The sequence below is a fragment of the Diorhabda sublineata genome, chromosome 3 (genome assembly GCF_026230105.1).
Source record: "Diorhabda sublineata isolate icDioSubl1.1 chromosome 3, icDioSubl1.1, whole genome shotgun sequence".
Taxonomy (NCBI): Eukaryota; Metazoa; Arthropoda; class Insecta; order Coleoptera; family Chrysomelidae; genus Diorhabda; species Diorhabda sublineata.
The window spans coordinates 31,766,939-31,789,615 of record NC_079476.1 but is presented as its reverse complement, the minus strand read 5'-3'; the positions used below and the strand labels follow the sequence as shown (position 1 = coordinate 31,789,615).

The window sequence follows — 22,677 nt, the reverse complement described above, 5'->3', positions numbered from 1 at the left end:
CAAAGTTGAAAACATATTAAACGTTTTTATTTATGGCTTTACCAAGTTTTCAATTTCGAAACAAGCATGTTTAAAAGGAAAAACACGTTTCGGTTCTTGATATAGTGAATTTGGAAGATATGCTACTCTTTTTAGTTTTATTCCAGTGGTATCTGAATTTTTTCCCAACATTATTGTTGCTACTTGTAGAAAAACTGAAGTTTTAACAGTTTTTACTGTTTTTCAATAAAGAGAACTTTTTCCCATTTATTTAAATGATATGTAAATGGTTAGAAATCTAATAGGAGGTAGTTGTGTGTAACTAATGTATTCAAAGTGCCAATTTTTGGTAGTTAGTCAATTTAATAATGTCTATAGTGAATACAAATTTCTTACATAACCTCCCAACTCGAGATATAACCAATGATGAGAAAAATATGGGTATTGCAAGTATTGCAATTTTTCAAATACTTTAAATATAAAACGTGTGGCAGTGACAAGAGACGACGATGGTTATGGAAGTGAAGTTCAATGGGAACGACCAGAAGAGACAAAACCAAAGAAAGTTAAGTGAAAAACATACATCAGGAAAGATTGGGACAATCACTAACAGAAAAGTTCAAATTAGATGAATTAATGAATAATTTTATAGAAAAGTAATGCTATCTTATTTTTTGAACACACTATATATGTGTGTTGTTCTAAATTTACTTTGAATAATTTCCTAAAAGAGTCATAAAGATACAATTAATTAAAAAACTTATGGACCAATCAATTTAAAGCAATGAGATTGACTCCTTTCAATTGACCCTCCACTATTCTGCCACTGTAAATAGTGGATAATGATCATTCGAATCAATCATGAACACAAGTTTGCAATTTCTCCTCTTTATTTTTTTACTGTGTATACAGATGTTTAATTACGAAGAATTTTATTGTTACATTAAATGTCTATTTTTATCCAATGTTTGTAACTTGAATAAATCGATTTCTGATAAAATTCATTATATACAGGTACGTATAAAAATTATATTTAACTATTTACATTAAATACATAGTATCATATCCAGTTGTACTGTTAAAGGCCTCTCAGATATCAAATATATAGCGCCTGCTATGCAGCAATTTTATAGATATTCGCCCTAATTAAGGTGAAGTATTTTGATTTTTTCACGTCTATCTTACAACTAAATATTTATACTCAATAATTTGAGTTGTATTTCAAAAGTTTTAATCATTTTCAGAAACAACAAACTTCTTTTTTTGTTTCTTCAACAACATTAGAATGATCCAGGACTGTTCATAATAACAACATAAATAACTTCTAGTTCCTTTAGAAGGATAAACGCATCAGAACGGTATCGATATTGTAAATAATTGCTTTTGTTTTTGCATAAAATATTTTATATGCGCTAAGTTTGCTTAGTCTATGTTTTTTACTCTAAGAGCTAACAACAAAAGTGAGTACGGATATCTGATACATATTGCACTAAACTAAATCAGTCGATTCTATTTTGAATTTGCAAAATAATAAACTATATACCATAAAACTTAACACTGGTGTAAACATTTCTCAAAACAGTTTGAGAATTATTATGTCCTTTTTCATTCCCCTTCACAATCTAAAGTTACTTCCCTTCTAGATTCCTCTTTGAGGTTTTCTACCAGCAATTCTTCTTTTTTAACTATAGCAGCAACTTGGTTCATGGGAGGCATGATCACTCCTGTCGATTCTCTTTCTCTATGCTCTTTCCTATTTATCGAGAGATCTTCAACTTGATCTTCATCTTCTTGTTCCCTTTCTGAACTCCCATTAGTTTCACTATGAGAATTATGATGCTCGCTACCAGCAGCTGGTGAAGGAGTTAAGCTTACATGTCTCATATATCTGTAAAAAATATATTTTAGAAATAACCTGCATATTTGGAAAAATAATATATTGCTTACAAACGTTAATACAAAAAGATTATGTACAATATTGCAGTGTAGAAGCTAGTTGTTAGTATTTTACTTTCTTAATGCAAATAGTAATTATGCTTTTCCAATGTTTCTGTGCAAATGACATGCTACAAATATACCATTTAATAAGTAGTTTTTTGGTTTATAATAAAAGTATAATAAGGTTACATAAATTTAATTATTATGAAATGATTTGAATTGATATATGAAATATATTGTGTCTTACTTTAACATTGTAGGACTAGGGCTGGGACTTCTAGCTTTTCCAAGATTATTCGGACTGGTAGAATGTCCTGAGGCGACAGCATGAGCAGCAGCAGCAGCCATTGCAGCCAATGCTTCTCGTTCATCTCCACCCCTGCCATCTAGAGCGTGCTGAAGAAATGTGCTGGCTTCAAGTAATGCAGAATTATTATTATTATGCATTGGATTTTCGTCGGATTCAGAAAGATGACCACTATATGGTGAACCAGTATCTAAACATTAGACATTTTTTTAGCACTTTGATTAAAGATGAGCTTTTTTATAAAAATTTGATGTCAATCCAATCTTATTTGAATTGTGTACTGAATAAATTTGTATAGTGTTTTTGAAATAGTGGGAGTATTTTAAGAAATCTGAATGCTATAAACTAAAATGAAATGAAACTTTTCGGCTATCTATAAAGTATGCTGGTACTTCTAATTTCGCTTTTCAGACCAATTATAAAAAACCATGAACATAAGACAAGACAACAAATGTACACTATTTGTTTACCACCTACACAAAAGGTTCCATATTTTCAGTTACTTTAATAGAAGACAAAACATATTTTTTGCTGTTGATGTTTGAAAAAATTTAATCGCATGCTTTAAATGATCAGTCAAAAACGTTGACTGTTATGATGAGTTTTATTGTAGTTACATAAACTGGAGTTCCGAAAACGGGAACCCATCGATTGGCTTCAAATTTTTACCATATACTCTATCACACACTAGATGATTGGATTTTTGGCATCTCGCAAAGAAAGGGGACGAAAAACAAATTTTCTTAACCTAACCTAACCACGTATTTTCAGCTACTGATATATTGTGCCTATATTTAGTTTTTCTGACACAAAAAAACTCTGCATGTGTCTTCATCGAGCACCGTCATATTATTTCTATGCTTTTTGCAATATATTTTTTAGGTAGAAATCGTGAACGAAAGATATTGCTTAGAAAGAATAAGAAGTTTTTTTGTGTCATAAAAAAATCTAAATATTGGCACAAAATAGCTGAGAAGACGTGGTTAAGTTAGGTTATGAAATTTTTTTTCATCCCCTTTTCTTGCGAGACGCTTAAAATCCTTAATAGCTGTCGACGATCGTAATTGATAAAAGACATAAGTATAAAATTATGTTGACGCTTTAAAAAACAACTAAAATTTTCTATTACACATAAATACTGAACTGAAAAAAATGCAAGATGATTGAAATAATAAATAAGCAGCTTTTGTTCTTTTTTCTACATTCATGTGTGACTTTTAATTTAATTAATTTAATAATTTTTTTATTATTGTTTAATTGTAGCTTTTACGAATATCTAAATGTTTATGATGAAAAATATATACATCTTTTTTTCGTGGGTTCAAAACTATAAAAAATGATTAAGTGAGACACCAAAAATTCTTTCAGGTACAATCCTTTGGTGTGTGATAGAATATCTGGTAAGAAACCAATCAGTGGGTTCCCGTTTTACCCGTTTACTTAAACTTTTATGTTTCTATTTGTCCAGAAAAATCACAATATCTAAAATATATGAAACAACGCCCTCTAGCATTAACGCTGCTAATTAAATTTATATATTTTGTATTACTGGACAAAAGCTCTTTCAAATAACATTAAGTTTATAAAAATCTAACCAATAAGAAATCTATAGAATGGTCAATTTAATCCGTGTTCCTGTTATAGAGTATAGTAACGAGAAATGTAGTTATAACCTCTTTTTTCAGTAATAAATTTCTAGATCAATTAAAAGATATAAATTGGCGAGATCAAAGATGCATGTCAGTAAATGGAAAGTTTGAAAAAGTGTGTAAAACATTTAACACAAAACATGTGATTTATTCGTAAAAAAATATAACAAAAAAATAATTGTTTTAGTTATGGTAAATTGTTGTCAAAAGGTAAGATGGCAATATACAGTTTCTAGAAATATATATTCATGAATACATGAGAGAAAGAGTGCCGCGAGATCAGGATTGCTCCAAGAGAAACTAGTGTCGTCTGCAAATAGACATATTTCAACACAACGATGTCGACAAAACAGAACAGAAAAAACAAAATAGGGCCTAGTACTGAGCCTTGGGGCACTCCACATTCTATTGGCTTGTAAGAAGACTTCTGTTGTTAAGATATGACTTAAACCATGCGAGAGGTATTCCCATGAAACCGCAGTACTTCAATTTGTTGATTAAAATATTACGATCCAAATTATCTCGGCCCTCGCACTGCATACCCGTTGTAAGAGTGTAGATAATGCTAGTTACTGCTCACAATACAGACAAAAGAATAGATTTACGTAAAAAATGTATATAATCTTTTTTTGTAGAGCATTTTATGAGCTTCATATAGTGTTTGAAAATTTTTTAGGAGATATTTTGTAAAATTGTTATGAATTTGAAGGGGGCTGGTAGGCAAACGATAAAAATCTTTTTATTGATAATCTTCTCTAATCAAGAACAAGCTTTGGCACAAATTTTAGCAAAATCGGGGGATTCGTCTTATCGGAACTTTACCCAAAAGTGAATATGATAGATGATGATGATAGAACAAAAATACAATATAAAGCAATCTATCAATCGAAGTTTTGTCGTGAATTTACAAAAGAATATTATTTAAAAAATGTCATCATTTATAATAGAAATGTAATATTTTCATCGTAAAATAGTTTTTGGAAATTTCATATTCGTGGTTATGTTTTTCTGTTGAACAAAAGGTGTACTCACTATATGAAAAACACGCCGAACTTCCATTGCTGCCACGCTTAAACGGACGGCTGGTAGTTATCCCCAATTTTTTTACTTTGTCATACAACGTTCGAGAAGGTACTCCGTATTTTCGAGCAGCTTGTAATGCCGACATTCCATTCCTTACAGCTTCTATAGCTGACATTATATCATTTCTGGTATATTGCTTATATCGTTTCCATTCAGGTTTTTGAGTAGGAACGTACGTGGCAATACCTGTAACACCACGCATTTCGTGTGAGTACGACTGCGGAGATGAGGAAGGTATTGCCATTTTTAGTTTCTCTTCTTCTTCGTGCATTGGGATAAAATCTGTATACGGTGATTGTGCATCTTCTAAAGGTTCATTTTTCATGTGCTGCAAATAGATATTATCTTATTAGTATATATTTTCAGTACTTGAAAGATGGAAGTACGAAGAATCAATTTCAAAAATTGGCAAATAAGTTTTTTTTTAGGGTAAATAAATTACTAATGTACCCATATAAAGTTATTACGTAGATTGAAAAATATTAAATGTTAAAAAAATTTGTTCCAAAACATTGGTGTTATTTAAAGTCAACAATAAAATAAATATACTTCTTTATTGAATACACCTATGGAAACAGTAAACTACACAAAGCAATAAATGATAAAACATAAAATAAAGAGTCATAATAATTTCATTGATTTTTTATTTGCATTAATATGTATTTCTATGTCCACAACAAAGATTTATTGCGTTAAAATATGGCAGCAGATAAAAATTGAAAAGCCGACCCTGTGTAATTTCTGAATGGAGTGAAATATAATGAGCGTTTACTACTCATAGAATCAGACAATGAACTCTGAACAAAACCGATTTTAACCTCTGATCATAGAAAGTCTACTAGTTGTTAATAGGTGTCACTGCTTTTCAAACATCAGCTGCTGGATTCGGCGGCAATCAACTTAGATAATCGGATCAGATAGTGGAGTATGAGCGACCAGTTACACAAATAATATTTGTGACACAAAAACAAAGAAAATTTATTTAGTAGATGAATGAAAAATTTCACTGGCAAACACTGTTTTTGATGAACATGAAATGTGATGATTTTTGTGTACCCTCATTAACAATAAATAATAATTTTTTTGCAATTGCGTCCAGTTTATTGTGACGTAAAAATGCCACGAATACCGACAGTTGATGATGTTGATGATTTGGGCCAAAGGATCATGTAAGTGATTGTTGTCTAACTCAAAAAAAGGTAACCAAGTCCAAACACACTATCCAGTATCTAAACTTGTCTTCATCCAACAGACTCATCCTACCTACTGCCAGTGCCAAAGCCTCCAAATCGATAGCATATCAGAATTTTACGAAGTCAGTTCGATAACTTCAACATAATCGCACGTATTGACACTAAGTGATGTAAACGATTTAGTACGTCATTTGGAATATATCTAAAAAACCCGCTTGGCTTTTGGGGTCTAGATTAAACGACTGGAATTTACTATCTCCTGATACGAAAATTCTTTATTTTCGATATCGAGATGTTGAAACAAAACTTTACTTTTCTAAAGCTGGAGTTTTAGTCTATTGTCATAACGTTCTAGTGAATTTATTAAATTTTGAATATAATGCAAATTACTGGCAATTGTTCATTGATTCCTCAAAAACTAGATTGAAAGCAGTATTGCTGAATAACGAAAATAAACATCCGGTTGCTCATGGTTCTGATATGCAAGAGTCTTATTGTTACGACTTCTACTGCACTTCTACTTGGATTGAAGATTGAGTTAAATAAAATTATGCTGTTTTATTTGCGAATATGATAAAAGGGACACAAAAAAAATAACTAAACAAGGAAAGTGTAGACCAAACGTGCATCACTCACTTCAGGCCATAAAAATGACATTCTATAGAATATAGAATTCTATAGACATTATTTCACCATTGTTGCACATAAAGCTGGGCCTATGCCTAAAGATGGCAGTAGATTTGTATATCTGAAAGAGAAATTCCCCAAGCTCTGAGAGGCACAAATTAAAGAGCGAATATTTGTAGGTCCAAAAATACGGCAACTGATAAGGATAAGAGCTTTGAGGAAAACTGAATGATCTTAAACAACTCGCCTGAAAATATTTTGCTGGATTTTCATCTGAATTTCTTTTCGGCAAATTTGGGTGTTGTGAGTGGCGAACAAGGCGGGTTCTATGGGGACATTTCCTCAAGAAGAAGCGCTATCTAGGGAAATGGAATCCAGGAGTGTTAGCATATTATTGTTGACCTTCCAAAAGCCAAAATTCACGAAAATTATAAGTATTTTTTCTGTATTGAGAAATACTATCTCTAAATGTAGCTGGTGTTTATACTTTTTACGAAAATATATGTTTGGATGTCACATATTGTTTGGCGTTTCTAATCTTAGATTTTATGTGAAAAAAAAAATACAGTATGTTAACCTATGTCATTCCTGAATTTTAAAAAACTTTTTTCCATGTGACCAAGTTTATAATTAGAACTAACTGCAGAATATAAAATATGACAAAAATAATTCCCACTATGTGAGGAGGGTTGACAAAGACATTACTTGTGAGGAATGCTCTTGTTTGGTTCATTAAATGTAAAGAGATTTCAAAGCTTTGATATTACAAGAAAGATTTAGTGAATGAAATTTTGTAAAGTAAATACCATATGCTAGAAAAAATAATGTAATTAGATGGAAATTGCTTGATCAATGACGTTGTTCATTTTATTCAATGCCTTATAATTGCCAATGTGTTAAAATTTAATTGAAGCAAATGCATGAAAAATAAATGAAAAATTTATCTAAGCTACTTGTGTTTCACATATTGGATTAATATGAATGAAAAAGGTTGAAAATCCCACTATTGAATTGTAGTAGGTAGTTGATAATGCATAACTACTAAACTTAAGACAAACAACTTTGTTCAAACTTCCTGGTCTATTTATCAAGTTTTTCTAACTAAATTAACAAGGGGAACTTAAATGAAAGACAACGAAGTATAGAGATCAAATTACCTCACTATGAAACGCATATAGAAGGTAATATCTATGTAAAAGGACTATTGAATGAAAACTTAATAAGAAAGTGTAGTATCATATCTTAAGAATAGAACTAAAATACCAAAATTAAAATAAGAAAAGTAAAGATATGTATAAAAATTTGATTTTAATTTTAGTTAAACTGAATTAAGCTGTGGCTAATGTAGCACAAAAATCGATACTAAAGATATTATAAGCAGATCGCTATTAGAAAAACTGTAACCGAAACTATTTCCAGCTTCGTTAGAGTCAAAGAGGATGCTCGAAATGTTTTGGGTATCATACCAGATAAAACAGTTGTTGGTTTATATGAAGTAGGGACGGAACACGCAACATTAAACACACTTTTTTCGAGGAATAAAATAATATAAAGGGGAACAGGACAGTAATGTCGCCTTGTTAAAGTAAATTCTGACGAATAAATATTGAACGAGTTTTTGTTTTAATCAATAATGTAATCATCTTCGTTATCAACAACATTTTGCCGTCTAGTGTGCAAATTTTCAATGTCGGATCCATAAAAATAAATTGGTTTTTGAGTGAAATGTCTCAATAAAGCACTTTGAATTACATCCAAATACTAACATGTTTGTAAATCTAATATTCAATAACTTAGAAGTGAATAACTCACAATAACTATTACCTACCGAATGAAAATATGGCAATTCCTTTTTTATCAATAATTCTATCTAATGCTTGAGCTGGAATGAATAAAATGTTTACCAATTACTTTACCTTGTCGTAATTGCTTGAAATTAAGGAAAAACTGTAATCAAAAGTTTTTGTTTTAAAAGGTTCAATCAAATTTCTTAATATAATATGAAAAACAGGTAGACATTGCTTTCGCTACGTAAGCAATTGCTGATACATTATTAAGCATGCACCAGACCATGCGTATATTTGCTTGGATTAGTTTGTTTGTTATATCGGTTAAATGAAAGTTTACAAAGTACGGTAGGAATGTATAGAAGACGACCGTTGAAAAGTGTACCGTTTTAATTGTAAAAATGTACAATGACTTGCAAACTATTTCCTGGAATAAAGTGATAGAAGATGTGGTGGGAGGATATCGGCTTTTCTTCGTGTCGTGTTCATCAAACCAGTGTCTCCAGAACTTATACATACATTATGAATGACATTGTGAATAAGTTAAACATATATATAACATTTTTCAAGACTAGCTTATTGAAGCTAAACAATCAAGGTTCCAAAAATACCAAATTCCTAATGCTTTTAGGGTTATTAATTGCCTTCACAGGATTTTTCAAATTAGAGAATTTGGTAATGCACATATGAATAGGAAGATATTTGCTAGTTTAAAGGCTCAAGCGACATGCAACGTTCACGTATTTTTTAAAATTCCATTGTTTATGAGTATTTAGCAAATGCTACTTAAGGCTGTTTGTTGTTAGGAGACGATGGTCATTCCATAGCTCTCTGGCTCATAATACCATGGAGAAATCCAGTGACTTCTGCTCAGCGACATTTTAATAATATTGAACTGTCGACAAATAAATGCTTAGAATAGGTCTGAACGTTAGCAAATGCTCAAGGACTCTAGCAATCACTTCGTCTTTTGCTTTTTACGCTTTTATTAACCATCAATTGTTATATTTTTATTCATTATGCCCAATGAGCTGATAAATAACAATAGATATATTGACATCCGCAGAAACAATATTACTTTCCGATCCTTCTAATAAAAAGCAAAGAGAATTTTCCTAATATTTCGAAGATGTATCCAAGGCTTAGATGAGAGAAATCAGTGCAAAACATTCCAAATGTAGAAGACATTGCAATAAAAATATTCTTCTAATTGTCTGAATGGCTCACCAAGACTAATTTTGTATTTCAATTACATCAAAATTCTAGCAATAAACATTAAAAATGAGAGTTTTCGTTTTATTATATCTAATCTATCAAACTAATATATTCTAACTGAATTTTTATCGGTCAAACCCCATTTCATTAAATTGAGTTTCAATTCTTGCCCGATCAAACTAGTTCTTACTTTTATTCTCTCTTCGTTGCTGTTACTCTGCTCAGCACTATCTGGATGACAAACTAAACTGACAGGTTGTGAGGAGTCGGCTTGACCTTGACCTAATACTGTCCTCAATATTGGTGTGTCCCTCTGAATTAATAAACTGGACATTTTCTTCTTTTTCAAAGGAGACATATCTGATGAAGCACTTTCGTAACACCCGCTGAGCATTGTGGCCGGACTGTGATGATTATTGCTGGAAACTTGGGGAGATGTGTGTGGTGGCAAGGGTATACCAGGCATGGCCCACATTGGTAGATTTAATCTAGAATCCTGAGGTTTGTTATTATAAAAATTGTATGGATTTTTGTACATAGTGTTTGTGGAATGAGGAGGTGACGAATTGCTACTGCTATGAACAATATTTTGCATTACTGAGCTCGATGTACTTATTGAAGGTGAGTGATCAATTGGTTCGTCTTCTTTGGGGTTCGGATTGGATTTATTTTCTTCCACTAAACCTTTAACTTTCAACGTCTCGGCTACTTTAAGCAAAGCAGCAAGTTGATTTTGTGCTACGTTTACTTCTCCTCGGTACATGTATTCTAGAATTGCTTTAATTTCCATGTGTTTAACATCTTTTAGAACTACCACTGGATGTGTACATGGTAATCCTATGAAAAGATTTTGAAAATATGGAGAACATGCTGCCAAAACCATTCTGTGACATTTAATGGGTGTACCACCCTCACAAGCTAATGTTACGTCAGTAAAAGCTTCATTTTGGAGCAGTTCATCGAATACCGTTAGTAGATTGGAGCGATGGTTGTTCCAACGAAGGCAGTATTGTTGAGCATTTGCCATTTTTACGGAAAATTACAATCCTGAAACAGAAATAGTAAGTTTTTAGCTGAACGAGAAAAATATTTACAAACATCAACATGATCGGTTACGATTACAGATTGTAACAAAAAGGATTCAAAAATTGTTAATGTAAATAATTTTCCAACTCTTAAAATTGAATTTCTAATCATTTTTAGGTTGTTCGACTATAACATTTTGAGTGATCAATAAATTCGAAGAAACTAGGTCGATTACGGATAGTAAATCTCCTGTGCGTCGACGTACGCGACCGTTCTCTCGAAAACATTGTCGATGTGAACGTATGTGTTACCCGAGAATATAAATTCGGCATATGGTCGTGGCAGCCATATGACGTATATTTTATTTCATACATGACCGCTTTATAATGCAATAAATACATCATCACTTTCCCAAAAAAATGAGTTCTATTTTTAGATTTAATCGAGCAATCTTATTGCAACACCCTATATATAGTACTGTAAGAGAAATATGCTAAATATAACTCATATACTACGATCGTCAGTGATTTCAGTCACCTACATAAGAAACCCACCGAGAAGCTCTACCATCTTATCGTAGAGACTCAGATCTATTAATTACAAAACGCAAAGTTAGTTTGAAATTGCCAAACAACGCACACTATGCATTATTATTTTTCACTTTTTAGTTTGATTATGACTAAAAGCATGTTTGTTGGTTTTTTAAACTGAAAATTATTTATTTTTTGATTTTTAATTGAATCTGAAACATTGTAGATTGTTTTTGGATTTACAGCCAATCTGTACCTATACCTAGAAGATATTTTGTACAAGACTCTATATCTTATTGTTCTGTTTCCAAAATATATACTCCTCCCAAAAGAGGCTTTTTTTAGGGATCTTGTATTCCACTTCCCTTGGTGTCAGTTCTTCTCCTTAACCCTTTTAGCGAAATAGACAGGAAATTTGCAGAGTAAAAGCTCTGCTGTTTTCATGACTCGTTTGTAGAATCTGCAGTCGTGGTCCTCTGCCATGCTCATCGTCTTATGGTATTTGATAGGGCAGTGACCTGTCAGAATACCGACCATCAGTTTCATGTCGTTTCTGGTCATCACAAGAAAGTTTTAAAATATCTTAGCTGATATGGTTGTGAATTTTTTGGATTGTCTTAGTCCTGCAGTGTGTTTCCAGTAAGACTTCATCTGTTTCTTTAGCCATTCGTTCAGTACCTTATTGATGTGGTACCCAGTAGTGTTCTGGTTCAAGATATGGAGTCGTTGCCCCTTTTAGTTAAAAACAGGTGAAACTATTAAAAGCTTGTAAAAAATGTTGAAAAACTGACATGTTTCAACATGTAGAGGAGCTATAAATATAAATTCATAGCTATAGGTTTTCGGGTTAATCCGATCATGAATGTTCGGAAAGTAATAGCTTATTAAACAACTTTGAAATTTACACTGCTAATGGAACGGGACGTGACGTTCGGATAAAAATCTCGTTCTTGGTTAGGATCTACAATCAACTGATAAGTGATGTACCTGATCCTTGATAATAGCCTTTCTGTGTGAGGCTAGAATATATAGCCCGCCATCTTTTGATTCAAAATCGGATACAAACTTAAAAGTAACGAATAGAAAAATCTAATCGATATATACAATTTTTTTATAACGAATTACAGATGTCGTTGTAGACCATTAATAAAAAATTTTAATATTCACATTCATAAATAAGTACATGCAATGTAGAACGTTCTCATAAATGTGATAAACATAATAATTAAAACTTCGATGTAAAGTTTATTATTAGTTTTGAGAAGTATAAAAACAAATTTGAGTCAATTATCAACGATAAAAGTTTATCCAATATAAAGAAAGTTTTGAGGAAGTGGCTATGACATTGGAAAGTAATAGTAACAAATTATGTTAAATAGTGACTTTCGTAACTAGGGGAGAGAGCAATTTATTGAAAGAGAGGTAATGCAATTTTGGAATTGAAAAATTGGGGTAAAAGTGAAAGATTTTTTAAGTAAAAAATCACAGGTTATATCAAAATATGAAAGGAAAGTGACATAATGAAAATATAAATAAGGAAAAAAATGTTAAAAGTAACAAGAAGACGACTGAAGAAGAATGGTATTATGGGATGTTTAATAAAAGGTTGTAAATAGACATTTGGCATAGAAGTTCAAGTTTTGTTACAATAATTTGAAGGGTAGTAAGTTAATTGTATTTATATTCGATTTTTATCAAAATTTATTTCACATTGACAATTTGCATATAATTATATTAATCTATAGATCACTTACAACATGAATATATAAATGAAAATCTTTTTTAAAATAATTTTTTTATCCTTACTAGCCAGATCTCAAAAGTGTCAGCCCTCAATTAAATTATTCAGTTGCATTGAAATTTATCAAATAAATTTTACTCAATTTGTTTAGGTTTTTTGTCATGGAAAGTTTTCTAGTTCCTATGTATCTGAACTACTTTGGAAAATTCTCTTCTTTTTTTTGATATTGCATGGCTTGTTAATGCACTCTTATTTTTTATTGTATTGATAGCTTTTTAATCTACTTTCTAAATATTAAGATTTCTGTCCTATGTAAACAGCATGAAGATACTTTATATATATTACTACTTCTTTTGGTTTTGGGTGTTTTAGATTTTAGTTCAGTGGAATATTTAGATATTATGTTATGTCGTTCATGACACACTAATATCATTTTTGTTTAAATAATTTGATAATTGTTAAAAAAACTTATGAAAAGTTCTAAGAAAAAATAAAACAAATTTGATTGATACTAGTGGGATAACGAAAAAAACTAAACGGTTTCAATAAAATAACCCAAATAATATTAAAAATTGAAACAAATTCCAATTTCCAAGTTTGAAAAATAACGCATCATAGTCATTTGAAGTGAAATTGAGATATAATAAAAATATTATCCTATTTACTTTACTATACACATTGGGAAATACTAAGATTAATCATGTAGATTCGATATCTAGCCTCGAAAACAAAATAAGTTTTCTTCCAATACTTGAAATGTAGATGTTAATTTCCGATTAAATCTTAGTCACATCATTCGAACTTTATTTACAAAAATCAAATCATCCTCAATTTGGATTTTCCTATTTCCGAAATTGATAGCTATTAAGTGAATTGTGGAATTTGAGATTACTAGTGGTGTTGCTTACTTATCATTATTGAATGTTTGTTCAAAAAGTAGCTAGTCATTCAAGTACAACTATAAATTTCAAAGTTCAACTGCATAAAATTCTGTTTTATGAATATACTAGATGTGATAAGAGTCAGTGATTCAATTTTTATAGCAGCAATTATTTACGCTGCATTGGTTTCAACTAGTACGTTGGACAAGCAATATGAACCCGCTTCGGCTTGTCAGTCTGCTTCTACTATGGTTGTCTAAAAAGTTTCTTATTTAACAAAGAAACAAGATATTTTTCCCCAACTACTTCAAAGTGCAATTCGCTGTCCCTTCTCTGGCCAATAAAACCGTCCTTGACTATTTTTTAGTTTCAGGAGTGTAGTGGTGGATCAAAGTTGATAAAAAATGCTTAAGATCTTATGAAACGTTAAAATCTATCTATGGTGGTAAAGTAATAACTTTGAAAGTATTCACAAATAAACTATATGAAGCTGCAAATGAGTCAGTTGAGAACGAGGAATGATACTGACGCCCAAAATAGATGAAAATGGACAAACTTGTTCATTTAAACAGGAGATTGACCATTCGTGAGCTCATTGACGAACTTAAAATCTTGTACTGATACATTCAAAGCATTTTAACATATGATTTGCAAATGATATGATTGACAGATACTCTTGTTCGAATTGAGAGATCGTCTTTAGGTCTACGACTATGACAAGAAAAACCATCTTGATCTAAAGAGGTTCGCCAATCAAAGTCGAACAGCATAAAATATATTCCAAGGGAACCAACTCTAAACGTACGAGGATAAAAGATAGGTCAATGCATCAAAATAACCCACCGTGGTGCAAGTAGTTTTTTATTTGTGAGATTTTAGTTGCTTCATGTCTGTTTGTCTATCTACATTCGCATTATTCACCAGATTTAACAAGCTCTTCTCGAAAGTAAAAAAATCTTCTAAAAAGGAAACGTTTTGACACTATTCCTGACATGGAGAAGATCATAATAAATTTATTCAAAAAGAAACCTTCCGCATTTAGGCTTGTTATAATTACATTTCTGGGCAAGGGAAGTATTTCAAAGCCAATTAGTTTTGTTGCCATTTAATTTATTTCTAATAAAATAATTTACCTTATTGTTTTAATAGACATACAACAACAGATAATAGATCACGTTCTAAAAGGAACCTTCTGACTATTGTAGTTTAAGTAGTTTTGACTGCGCGATGATGAATTACTCAGTCAGTCAGATATAAAACCCATTAAATTAATACAGCTGAAACACACGATGAGATCAGACAGATTTGCTAAAATAATAATTATAAAGCGAAAGATAAACTGTAAGACCCTAAACAACGATGAATTGATAATTTACCGTTTAAAAGGTAGACAGACAGTAGTGTGTATAGAGAAATAATATCATCATAGATAATTTTTTTTGAGTACGTTTTGAGATAGTTCCTGTTACTCTACTTCCTTTTACTTATTGAAGTATTGAATTCTTTGTTGTTTATCTCAGTGTTGCTTATACCATTAGTGTATGGTTTTCAATGGCTAATAATTTGTTAGTTTTGTTCTAATAAATTAACAATAAATCATGTAATCGTTCACTGCTTCTATTTCTAGTTAATTTGAGATCACCCTGTACGTACATCGGTGTTGTAGCAGTTATTTACGTATACAAAAAGTATGATTGCTGCCGGAAACCGCGCTAATCAGTCGTAAAAGTGTTATTCAGGAAAAATAAATCCATAAATAATAACTAATGTAACACACTTATACTATGTGGAAATGACCATAAATTCTAAAAATCAACGAATTTCTGGAAATATAATATTTGAATTAATTTATATTGAAAAATAAATTATACTTATTGTTGACTATTTAGTGTCCAAAAAGGAAGTAACAAAATATTTTAACAGTGGTTGAAAGGAAGTGACAAATAAGTTGAATCGATAATGTCACAAAATTAAGTAGTTGAGTGCAAAGAAATACTAAATTAATCGCCAGGTACATAAATCATATTGTTTGATCACAAAATAAAAAAAAGTTTGATAATGATATCTGATAAAAAAATTGAGAAATGAGAAAGTGATATAACACATCATTCAATAAGTCGTGTGACTCAATTCAATCTCCTTCAAGATCAACGCAATCACGTCAATCTCTAACTTCTCAATGTCGTGCTTGTAGAAGGATTTGTCTTCTACCTCAAAATGAAAGATGTAGCCTATAATAGAAAAATTTGAAAAAGTGTTTGAGTAAATATAATCTTTGAATATTTTGTTTCAAAAAAATCAAAGACTCTACAGCAGCACATCGAATGGGAAAATGACAGCCTACTTTTGTTTTTACAAAAGCTAACCGGGATGTGCTGACGCAAGAGAAAGGACATAAATGAGTGGATAGTCCAAGATGAAGAATTTTAAGTAACTGATAAAGAAATAGTGAGCATGGTAAACGAAACAGAAAAAGGATGTGGTGGAGGAAAGCGCACACAAGATTTCTCGGAATAAAGGACACGAAAGGCAGCTGGACGAATAATCGCCTACAGAGGTTTTACTTCTGAAGAGACTACAGGTGACAAACAAAAGAAAATCACTAAATTCTTCACCAAAGTTTAAATATGTTTAACGTTATTGTTTTTTTTAATGTAAAAGTAAAATTTTGTTGTTATCATATCTTTCTGCGATCGGTTTAGGGCGGATAATCGCAACTACTATATTGGCATTTAATTTTTTGCACAAGTTGGGTTGAAACTAATTGAAGCTACTTTACAACACATGTATGGAAAAGTATGGTGGCAGTAAACGTTATCTCTACACACCAAAATCAACACGCAGAGGCAAAAAAGAAGATTCTGCAAACTAATAGTATTATAATTGGATTGAGATATAACATTGTAGAAATGATAGAAGCTAGAGTTACAGGAAACGAAGTCATTTATTTTAGTTTTTTATTTCATGAAAAACCTACTAAGATTTATATGAATTAGTTCTTCAAACTATATTGAATATCAATCACCTAGAATCTAATGAAATTTAATTTTATGAACAACCTAAAGACTCATAAATAGCCAATTCTAAACTCACGAATAAACCGTTTTTAGCTTAGATGAACCCGCAATCAAATTTCGTCAAGTTTCATACCAAATTATACAGCTCCGATTTAGGAATGATGTTGAAACAGCTGGATTAGCTAGCGGTAAAATATGATTGACACAGATACTGTCCAATAATTAAATTAATTTTTAAATATTTCGCATGATGAAAAATCTCAGTGATAGATACATATACATCTTTCCCAGAGCATAATACGAGAAAATACTTAATTAGATGTTAATTTTATGAATAACCATTGATAATATTTGAAATTCAAATATCGGATTTCTTCATTTTTTGCAAGATTTATTTCAAATAATTAACATGTTATGTATTAAACTTTCTTAGGCAATATTTATAATCATAGAGAAACTGTTTCACTCCCCAAATAATTTATGTAAACGCTTTTGTAGGCGTAAGCGCAAGAATTTCTCTTTGATAATAAGTAAAAACTTAAATTAAGAAGAAAATATATTTCTATCCTTCAAGGGGTTTCCTATTATGAAATTCCTCACTTGGTAAGTGTCTATATTTAACTAATTTTTAATTTAATAGATAAACATTATAACATAATTTTGTTCATACGTTTTCTTCCAGCATAATTCATTATTTGACACAAACTTTTAAAAAAGAACTTATTTCATTGGTTTCAATTTCTATCTATTCTACCTTTAGAGATATAGGTCCTAGAATTATAATAGATAGCTCATTCGGTTCGGAATTACCTGTAAAAATGTTTTATGAGGATTTCCGGCCAGATCAGTTTTTCGTTAATAGCTCAAAAAGTATTAATACTGAAAAAACATCATAAAAAGAAGAGAAAATTTCCTAAAAAAATTTTTAACTCCCGGAACTTCTTTTTCATTATTACAATTTTTATTTAGCGTTGAAATAAGGTTCTGCGTGGCTGTTAAAGTTAATTTTAAATTTTCTTATTTCTTAGACCTTCTGACATATTAATGCATCTAAATGTTCTTGATTTTAGGTCTCTTTCTTTTAAAAACTACCAAAAAAACTAATGCTAAAACAAAATAGACCTAAAATAAAGAACATTTAGATGCTTTAATTTTAAATTTATACAATTGTTGACTAACAAATATTCCCAAATCTCCGTTTTCATAAATACTGGGCTAAAAGGTATTAATAACTGGCTTATAAATTTATATTTTTGCTTTGTGGAGTCCATTCCATGTACCCTACATACGTACAAAATCACGCTATAAAAATTCATTATTATGTTTAGTACGATTTTTCATAATAACCGAAAAATGAATTTTATAGAAAATGGTGATAGAATTTTTTTAATATTGTTGTAGGCTCGTCCACAACATGGATCGTAAAGCTGGTCCTGTTTAATTATTTCAATAAATCGTAAATTTGGTGGGCGCGCTGGGTACAAACATCGTGGAATTATAGCAGAAACTTTTGATACTGTTTTTTGTGACCTATTTACAGCCGCGAATGGTTTATATTGTTTCCATAGAATCACTTTCTAGGAACGCATTTTTATTAGTTTGTCTACTTTCTAGAACCGAATTATCGAGAAATTATTTTTGTATAAATAGTCGTTTGTTTATCAATCAGGAAGTCATTAAATAAATTAATATCTTATTGAATTGATCAAAATTGTAAAATTAACCGTTGAATTTAAATATATATGAGTTAGTGAATAGTTAAATATTAGTTGATAATTATTATAAATAGCGAATAGTTTAGTCTTTAGTGCATAGTTTATTGTTTCTAGTGTAAGTGTATAAATAAATTAAATGAATAAGAAATGTCCATATAAATCCATCACATCGCGAAAAATTAGATATAAGAAAAACATTACAATATCATCTATCATCTAACAATAGCTATATTTAATACTGTTGCGAACTCGTACATGACATGGTCCGTGAAGCTGGCCCTGTTCGGTTATAATGGTAACTTAAAATTTGGCGAATACGTCGGTTCGGGGAATTCGTTTGATGTTTGATTTTATATATGTATTTATCACAGCGTTTTTTAGATGATTTCTAAGAAGGCCTTTTCATTTGTTTGTTTACTTTCTAGAATTCTAGAAATCTTTTTCTGATATATATTTGAGCTTGGTTAGCAGCGAGAGTCTCAGTTTTGTAGATAAAAGTGTACGGAACGAAATGGAAAAGTAAGGGATGAAATTGAATAAATTATAAAGTAGTGAATATTCAATTATATATCACATTAGTAATAAGTTAATTATTATATAAGTAAGTGTTTAAATAATTAACAATAAGTAAGTGAAAGACAGTGTGTATTAATTCACCCCACCGTTGAAAAATAGGATAAATTAGGAAAAAAGAAAAACATTACAATACTATTTACAAATTTTTAAGCGTATTTGTTTGGAAAATTGTTATAAACTTGGTAGAATTTTGTTTTTCTTAAAAAAAGCATAATTGGTACATATCAATAGATAAACGAAAAAAAATATATTTTTTTAATAATTTAATTGTTTATTAACTCAACAATCTGTTATCAACAAATTCCAAATAAGGTTTTTTTGTTAGGTTGAGAATTTATAAAAAGCCACATATTTTCCAAAGATCATTCCGAATCGAATGAGGTATCGCTCATAATTTAAGGTCCTTTAGTTTTTATGACTAAAATGTGGTACATGTGTACATTTTTTGTATAAGAATAGGGTATGATTTGATAAGACAATGGTTTAGAACAGCGTTTTTAACCTTGAGTAACAACCTAAAAACGGGCTATGAGCTGAATTTGAATTGGTGGCAAAAAATTTTCAAAAACACTGTGAGCATCATACCTTTTCAAGTGATACAAAATCGCTTTACTGCCATTGTTATTAATATAATAAATAGTGGAATAGTGAAACTATTGAAGTGTATATTGGCACCCTCCACGGAAAAATCCGTGATTCTAATTTAAACCATAGAGACACGGACATTTTTAAAGAAATGAGCCGAATGAAGTTTTATCCGTGTCTCACGGATGGATATTGACCACGGATAGATACTGTCCACGGATAAATAATGTCACCTACAGATGAAATATGAAATATTTGCCATTTCTAATCTCAATATATTTTTGTCATTCATTTAGAACGAATTATACAAAAAATTTGATTGTAAGAATAACATTAGTAATGAATTGATGATAGTGCTATGTATATCTCGTAATTTATTCTCTGCTGATAGTGCACAACGTTACACGAGTGACTAATATTTGTGGCAATTGTCTACGAATAATTAGGTTGGATTAGTTTAGTTTTAAAATTTCCGTTTTTCTAAAATTAAAATTAGACCACTGTTTTTTTCCGTGGAGGGTGGTGATTTTGGATCATATGGTGGACACGGAAAAAAGCTTCATTCTGATCCGTTTCTATAAAAATTTCCGGGTAAATAAGGTTAAAATGATGGCCACGGATTTTTCCGTGGAGTGTGGTGATTTCCGTGTCTCTAAGAGCCACGGAAATTTGTGTGGAGGGTATTAATAGCAGCACCGAATAACTAAACAATGCTTGCCAATATTTAAAGTTCTGTTTACAAAAGAAAATGTTTCCTAATCATAGTTATGTACTATTATTCTTTATAACACTTCGAATTTTATGTAATTGAGATACAATTTTCGAAATATTATTTTTATGTAAATTATGAATAGTTTATTGCAGTTGTAGCACTAAAATGTCTACACTTTGAGTCTCAGACAAACGAGTCATAATGAAATTTAATTCATATCAATTGTTTATTAGTTTTTTTTAATATCTGATTATTTCCAAAGTATATTTTAGTAGACCACACAATCGCCTCGATTATTGTCAAGAAGTGGATGGTGGTCATTTTCAACATTCGATGCAATTGTAAAGTACATTAAAAATTACATTCTAATTATTATGTGACATTATTATCTTCATTCTACGTAAAATTTTGTGATAGAGACATCATCAAAATTTTACAATTTAAAAATTAATTTTCTCGGTTATTATTTAAAATTTTTAAGTGGGTATTTATAATACTTATAATAAGAATGGATGCTGGAGGGGGATAATATTTTCATACTGTAAATTGTCAATTTAAGAATAAAAATCGACCTGTTTCAGGTTTTTCCACATAGTACATAATAACGCTAAAATTAAATTTATTACATACATTTGGACCGCATTGTATACTGGTTATGTGGTGGAATTTCATTCGTTTATCGTAATGTCTGCTTTTCTGCCATTTATTTACGAATAAAGCTATGCATTCTTTTTAAATTTAAAGTAAGAGCACTATTTCGGATGTCGAGTCTCGTATATCTTATCTAGTGCCAAAAATAAACACGGATATTCTGAAAGAGCCTCGGATACCTATTTTATTCGTCTACAGATATGTACAGCGCGGTCAAAAACTCATCCACGAACTCCTTTTTAGCTGCATAAACGATTTCAATGAAAAATTATTAACTCGTCGACTAGTTTAGTCTGTTATATAAATATATAGTCATATTTATATAACATCTGATTTCAATATACGTTCGAGTAAAAATCTGAAAGAAATCATTGTGTTTTGTGATAATGTCACAAAATTTAGGAGTTATAAATAGCTTATAATAATACAATATCAAAATGGCTTCGTAAACGTAAAATTTTTTTTCAACATTAGTTGGACAATTTTCTATTGACATTTTTCAAAACCAAAATATTTCAAAAAAGTCATCAGACCTACCGCAGATACGTAGTTCATGAGTTCTTAGCGTAACAGAAAAGTTATGAATAAAAAAAACTGGGATTATTTTTCAATAATTTCCATATATTTTTCAGAACGTCTGGCTCGAGCTTCTATGCTGTATGATGCATTTTTAGAGTCAAAATGTTCGTTCACCGCCTGTTTAATTTCATCGCTACTGTTAAATCTTTTACCCCTTAACTCGGCCTTCAGTTTTGTAAATAAAAATAGTCCGACGGTACCAGATCAGGGCTATATGGTGGGTGTTTAAACTCTTTGAAACCACATCCGTGTACAGTAGAATTGGAAAGCAAAGCAGTGTAGAGCATTGTCATGAATCAAGCGCACAACTCGGTTGATTTTGACGATTTTTTTTACTCAATTGTCTTGGTGAGTCGGAATAATATGCCGCGTTTACAGTAGTATTGGATTCTTTGAAGTTAATCAAAAGATACCACAGTCTCAAAATATTGTAGCTATATTACTCTGATTTTTTTAGCACAGGCTCTTCTTTCTGATGCTTCTCCATGAAATCTCTTTTGGATGTCGGATCATAGTAAAAGACCATAGTTTTATCAAAGCAAAGCTCTAAAAATCGTTCTTAATATTCTTCACGACGCTGGTTTTGCACTTCGCTGAGAATTCGAGGCATCCACCCTACACGAATTTTTGTCACTTAAAACGATTTCTTACACTAATTTAATATTTTCTGGAGTAATCATCCTCACTGAACCACGTTTCGATTCTTGTCCCCATTGAAACAATTTTTAATTGCTGAAAATGATGAACACAAGTCACCGTAAATAGCCTCCATTCTGTTTTTGATTTGTATTGGTGTTAAACTTATAACAGCGCGAGATACAATTCGGAACATTTTTCAAAACAACTTGAGTAAGTAATTGTTCGAGCTCTACCTCAATGAGTTTTA

At 30.8% G+C, this 22,677-nt stretch overlaps 1 protein-coding gene across 1 annotated transcript; it reads right to left on the bottom strand.

Annotated features, from left to right (window-relative positions):
- Positions 1-1,237: 1,237 nt before the first annotated feature.
- On the bottom strand, positions 1,238-10,805 carry LOC130441323 (modifier of mdg4-like). Its single transcript, XM_056774946.1, has 4 exons — positions 9,969-10,805; positions 4,906-5,284; positions 2,165-2,414; positions 1,238-1,867 (listed from the first exon to the last, which is right to left on the bottom strand). The coding sequence occupies exons 1-4, from the start codon at positions 10,803-10,805 to the stop codon at positions 1,585-1,587; spliced, it is 1,749 nt and encodes a 582-aa protein (XP_056630924.1). The 3' UTR covers positions 1,238-1,584.
- Between the last annotated feature and the right edge of the window lie 11,872 nt (positions 10,806-22,677).